This window comes from Lolium rigidum, chromosome 7, assembly GCF_022539505.1.
Source record: "Lolium rigidum isolate FL_2022 chromosome 7, APGP_CSIRO_Lrig_0.1, whole genome shotgun sequence".
Lineage (NCBI taxonomy): Eukaryota > Viridiplantae > Streptophyta > Magnoliopsida > Poales > Poaceae > Lolium > Lolium rigidum.
Window position 1 is genome coordinate 10,809,994 of NC_061514.1, and position 6,058 is coordinate 10,816,051.

The window sequence follows — 6,058 nt, forward strand, 5'->3', positions numbered from 1 at the left end:
TAGTTCAAACAGAATCTCTTATTTCGATGCCTTGATGATGCACTAAATAACAGTACATCTGGGGAAATCCTTTGAACCTGAAGTCTGAAGTGCAAACACACAACACGAGAGCAAGCATAGGTTGGAAGAAAGAAAACTAAGATTCCTATCCGAAGGCATCATTTGTTTCAGACATGAGACATGCATAGGCATATCAAAATGATGCAATTCACATTTTATCCACACTGCATAGTGCCCGACGCAAGTATACATTGCATGCATGAAGCTTCTACAATGAATCAAAGATGATACCCAAGATTTACTAGTTTATCAACTCTTGTCAATAGTTCAGAATTCAGACACATCGCCTCTACTTTTTTTTTCCATACTCACCTTTTGTTGAAGAAAAAAGACAATAACCCGAGTAACTAGAAAACCTAAACTAAAGGGCATTTGCGCACTTGGAAACCCCTTGAAGTGGAACGCCGTTCGCTGGTTTTACCAACACGGCACAAATGTGTATCAGAACAAGGCTCCATACTGTACAGAGTACAAACTGGAAACAATTCAAATGCTGCCCTTTCCGAAAAATTGTATTCACTGCCAATTGGGGAAAACAAAAGACTCCTCCGCCATCCAATATTTACAGTCACTTCGCTGTAGTCCTGAATCAAGAATTCGTGTGGTTGTGGTTGAAGGAGAAACAGCAGCAACTCGCTTGCATACCCTGCAAAAATGCAGAGTTCCCTCCAAATACGCTTTCCTGAGCTTCAGTAAGCTTCAACAGGAAGGGTAGGAAATGATCTCGGAGGAAGTACGGCAACTATTCCTGCCGCTCGGTCAGTATATCAGCTTGTACGAACTCCTCACAACAAAGCAATGGAACTGAGGGAAAGGACTTTCTCCTTTTGGTGTATGCCACACATTAGCTTCAGGGTTCTTGCTTCATATGAGCGGCATGCGCTGCCCCATAAGATTGGACCTTCAGGATAAAAACAACATTATTGGGTAATATAGACATTGTTGCTACAATTTCAAGTGCATATATACTAAATATCACGGCACATTAATAAGTGTTATGCATATGGTGAACCTCTCCCACGATTGACAGGCTGTGAGTTCTTACCAATCTATCAACTTGAAGAAGTGAATCAAGCTTCTCTTCATGTACAAATGTTGGCAGAGGAGGCATATGACCCATGATGCCAGCTGTCTCGCTCATTCTGCAAAAAAAAGAATGAAAAAAATGTAAACCAAGCATTAAGCATAAGCTAGTTACCTAGGATTAGCACATTAAAATTGTTTTAGGCTACAATACAAGTTACTAATATACAAATTTACCAACTACTAGGAGGTTATCATGTTCTGCTGTAGAATATCATGCAAGATCATTGAAAAGTAAAATATAGATTTCCGGAGAGCAACAAACAAAGTTCCCTAAAATTAAGGCTCCTTTCCCCTCCGCAACTTGTTGCACTACAACACCGCAGTTCCTTTCGTCATTGGCGATACAATACATTCAGATTTACAAAATACATTATATGACCTGGCCATGTTCAATAGAAGCAGACAAATAGGAAATGAAAATAGTCACTCCCCAAGCATATCTTCCAAATCATGACAGTGAAAAGGCCTATGAGCAATGTATGGAACGTGGCACATATCACAGAGCTTTACCTGGTTAAAATAGTTCTGATGTTGTTATTTGTCTGAAGAAAGAGACCCGCGTTCTCCTCCGTCTGCAAGAAACTCAGAACTTAAGGCATGAAATAAGTTGCAGAATGCGCCCCTGTAACATTCATCACGTTCTTTAAAGTTATGAAAGCTGGCCATGAGAGCGACAAGTTCCAACATAATTAAATGCAAGCCTGTATTAGTACTCAATGGCAGATGAAAAAAATTCACATGATCTCAACTATTATTGGTGTTCTTGATGCAGTACACTAATCACAAACTTTTAAGGCACAAACACAGCCCTAGCATATTTCTCATTGATCAAAAGATCAAGAATTACTAAACACCTAAAGCTATCAAAGAAAGGAAAGGACATTTAATGGCCAGAGTACAGACAGTGCACCACCCAGAACAAAGGCACCTCTATAGCATATGTTGCTGAAGCATGCAATTTAAATAAGCAAGGCATCACTGTATCAGGCATACTGGTTGAGTTTTTTCAAAAATTCAAATAGTAGTGCACTACTATACCAGTATTAGTATGTCCAATTTCGGTGGAAGGACTAGCTGTGAACACAAATGATCATGAGAAATTTAATATGCAAGATGTAAAACCAACAGGCACTATGAAATTCAGATGTTTGGCAGGCACTACGTGCTCCATGGCTAACACATGGGTAATCGAGATACTATAAAGGATGAATTTTAAGACCTGAAAATGGGAGGCATATCAACATACATACCTTTAATGTATCAATATTTGCAGCAATCTGGTTAAGTAGCTGATTATTTTGCTCCAGTAGTTGCTGGGTTGCACTGTCCACGACAGCAGCTGCTTCAAAAATGGATATGTAAGAAGAAATGAGACAAAAATGCAGCTGATAGAGCTTCAGAATGAATACAAATAAGCCTTGTCAGATGAAAAAGAATCAACATGTGGTAGTTGAACGCAATAGCAGTGAAGGTGACACGATTTATCACATATTTCCGTGAAGAGTTGTACTGAAGCATAATAAAGTGAAAGACAAAGACAAAAAAATAAGGAGTGTGCAATGTAATGAAATCTTTGCCTCCTACAAGGGCATACTAAGGACCTTCCATTCCTTTAATTTAACATGAATACATGATCTTGACAACCTTCAGAGTATTTCATATACAACAGGTTCTAAAAATGCATGTTAATCCATAATTTTATGTTAAAACTTTAACAAGTTTATGATGCCTTTTCACTTTCGTTTTGGATCTAGGAAATGCAGTCTAAATATAGAAACGCACCAACTGAATGCATTACGATGTTGCTTCCAAATGAAGCTTGTACTGACTACAAAGGTAACAAGCAAAACATCAATAACTTAAGCAAACAGAGTGTGTTTTGAATTCAAAGAAATCATCAATTTCCACTAAGATCATAACAAAAGTATCTGAAGAAAATTTTCAACTATTTGCATATTTATGTTTTTTCCATAAAGCTGACGCTTAAACCATGTAGGCAATGAAAATTACACAGATACACTGAGGCTAGCTGGTTTCTAATAGTTGACACCATTCAAAATCTAATGATATTGCTATTTGACAATCCTGGACCAATCTGTGAATCAAACCTTAAAAGTTATCGGAGAAAGTGAGGATAATACTAAGAAATACCAAACAAGAAGAGAACAAATAGAGGATAGAAATGGGGGCTAACCTTCTTTGGGAACTTGACACTGCTGGTTCGGACTTTGCATCGATATCGAGAAAGGGGTCAAGCTGTTTGTAGGTGTCATGTGAAAATTAGCCATCGGGGCGGATGCAACCATTTGGTCCTGCATTGGCTGTCAAAAACTTTATCAGAGATAACATAATTGGTACTAGGAAAGAAATGGTACTACAGAAACAGTACAACACAAAAGGTACAGCAACCAAGAGAAGATACTGTAAATGATGTAACCATAAGTAGAAAAGTACCTTCATGTCCCTTAACTTTTTCCCTGTGGAAAAACCATCAGGTTTCTTCCTTCTATCTTTACCCTGTTATAATAAGGGCATGTCAGCAAAACATAGTTGTTGATATGCATGTGCACTAATACTAATATATATCAGAAAGAAACAGTGCATGCCTTAAGAAAACAATCCAAAATGCCAAGCATCGTGATACTTATATCTACTTGGAATCACATGAACACCACGCTACTCATAAAACGCAGATACGTAAATTTTGCCCAGGACATGACACCGATAGTTTATTACGCCCCCTGTGTTGCTAACTGGCCATCTAGTGGTAGCATTATTAGAAGTAATATATCCTTGAAGTTACCTACTCAAAAGGTACAAATATCGTGCCATTGGCATATTCAGGTAAGGATTTACAAAATCACTCACGACGGAAAATGAGGTAGTACATAAAAGGAAAAATAAACTGATAGAATCTTAAGCGCCTATCTGGAAGGCAAAGATATAGTGTTCAATTTCACACCAGTAAAGAACAAACATTAACATCGGAACCGAACAAGTACGGAGAATAGATAGTTAGAGATTTGGAAGAAACTTAACTGTAGACCACCAGCACCGCAATGCTACATCCCTGATGGTCCTGTTGGGCAGGGTAGCCGCTATCTTGATATACCTCATGATTTTAGGTTCACGAGCAAACCTGCCATTACATGGAAGAAAGAATTAGCATCTGAAAAGATCTGGCTTGGTTTCTTAGACATGGCACTCAAGCTAGACGGTGACATTTGACATGATTCTCCTTTCTTTCTTTCTCTCTCGGATTCCTTTGACGGGACTCATTTAGCTGGAATCCGGTGCGCTGATTGGTATTGCAAAATCCAGTCATGGAGTGCTCAAAGTGTGGCTGTTACTTATGGTGAAAGAAACCAAGTGCAATTCTACAGTTTGCCAAACACCGACAGCGATGCTATAGGAGATGCGCCCGGGGTATCAGTAGTGCCAAAAACTCAAAAGATAAAAGGTTCAGCTGCACAAATCCTGCTTTAGACTTGCCGATTGATGCTCCATTAGCGTAAGCACATCACATGGGGTGAAAAGGGAAGCTTGCCGCATGACCAAACTGGCAAGCTCCGTCAGCACAATCAACGCCGCCACAGTAGTACATAGCAACAGTAATAATTCAGCAATGGATTTACCTCACGAGCCCGTCCTTGAGTATGCTGAGCTCGCGGTCGCTCCACTCGGAAGGCGAGCCGGTGACGAACTTGTACTTGGACGCGGTGGTGCTGCCACCCGACGACGAGGTCCTGGACGCGGTCGTGTTGCCGAACGCGCCAGTGTTGTTGTTGGTGGTGGTGTTGTTGTTCGGAGAGAGGTACATGGCCGCGGTGCTGCTCCGTTCGCTCATGCTCCTCGGAGCCACGAATCCCATCCCGGCAGCGCCGCCCATGCTTGCGGCGTCGCTGCTGGACTGGAAGGAGAGCATGTGGTGGTGGTTGCTGTAGACCGAGGCGGCGGTGGCGGTGATCCCCTGGTGGTGGAACCCCATGCTGGAATCGGCGGCCATGGCTGAAATCCCCCCGATCTACTCGCCCATCGGCCGCCCGCGCCCGCCCCCAAATCCTCCGGCCGCTCAATTCGGATCGACCTGCACAAATCGAGCCGGCGAAATCAGTCAAAGGATTGGACGAAGCTAGCAACACTCGCCGGCGAGCTCCCCGCGCGCGCCGCAGGGAAGCTTGGCATTTCCCGAGTCCCGAGGAGGATCCGATCGAGGCCGCCGAAGCCGAAGCTAGGAGGGCGACGGGCACGAGGCCCCCACCCCCAGCGCACCACCCCAACCACCCGTACAGCAACAGCAGCCAGCCAACCAACAAACCGCGCCGAAATCGCCCAATCCAGACCAGCACCCACGGGAGAATCGGAACACGGCGACTCACCTCTACTCCGGCACACCGGCGCGGCGGCCCACCGGAAGCTCCCGATGCAATGGCGCGGGAAGCTCGCTCGTCACCCCTCCCGCTGCGCAGCAACCGCCGCCGCCGTGACGACGGGCCGCGGAGACTTCAGAAAACTCCCACCGGGCCCCGCTTCCGCCTGAGCCCCAAATCCAGCAGCAACCCAATTCGAGTTCCAACTCCGGCGCACCAACCCCGCCGCCGCCAGCCAGCCGAAGCTCGCTCGCTCGCTCGCGCCCGCCGCAGATCAATCACCAGAGCAGAATCACTTTTCCCTGCTCCCACGCACGGGCTGCGCTTGACGAATCGCCGGTGTGGTTCTTCTCCTCTCGGGTTTTGGTTGCGAGTCTTCTTTGTTCTTAAAAACAGAGCTAGGCTAGGCTGCTAGCCTATCACGCCCATGCCCTCGCGTAGTTCCACCAGCGCTGCCCACTCCACCCCGCGGTTTCGCGGGAAATTACGGGGCCGTGCCATTTGGCGGGCAAAGTGTCGGCCTACGAAACGTTTCGATTCTT

The 6,058-nt window shown here is 44.4% G+C and overlaps 1 protein-coding gene across 3 annotated transcripts; it reads right to left on the reverse strand.

Annotated features, from left to right (window-relative positions):
* Positions 1 to 274: 274 nt before the first annotated feature.
* Positions 275 to 5,181, reverse strand: LOC124674192. Of its 3 annotated transcripts, none has more exons than XM_047210231.1 (8): positions 4,782 to 5,181; positions 4,186 to 4,285; positions 3,601 to 3,663; positions 3,341 to 3,458; positions 2,397 to 2,488; positions 1,657 to 1,718; positions 1,106 to 1,202; positions 275 to 961 (listed from the first exon to the last, which is right to left on the reverse strand). In XM_047210231.1, the coding sequence occupies exons 1-8, from the start codon at positions 5,150 to 5,152 to the stop codon at positions 911 to 913; spliced, it is 954 nt and encodes a 317-aa protein (XP_047066187.1). In that variant the 5' UTR covers positions 5,153 to 5,181; the 3' UTR covers positions 275 to 910. The 3 variants fall into 3 exon arrangements, with proteins under 3 accessions (XP_047066187.1, XP_047066186.1, XP_047066185.1); XM_047210230.1 differs by having other exon boundaries at positions 2,397 to 2,485; positions 3,341 to 3,467; XM_047210229.1 differs by having other exon boundaries at positions 3,341 to 3,467.
* Between the last annotated feature and the right edge of the window lie 877 nt (positions 5,182 to 6,058).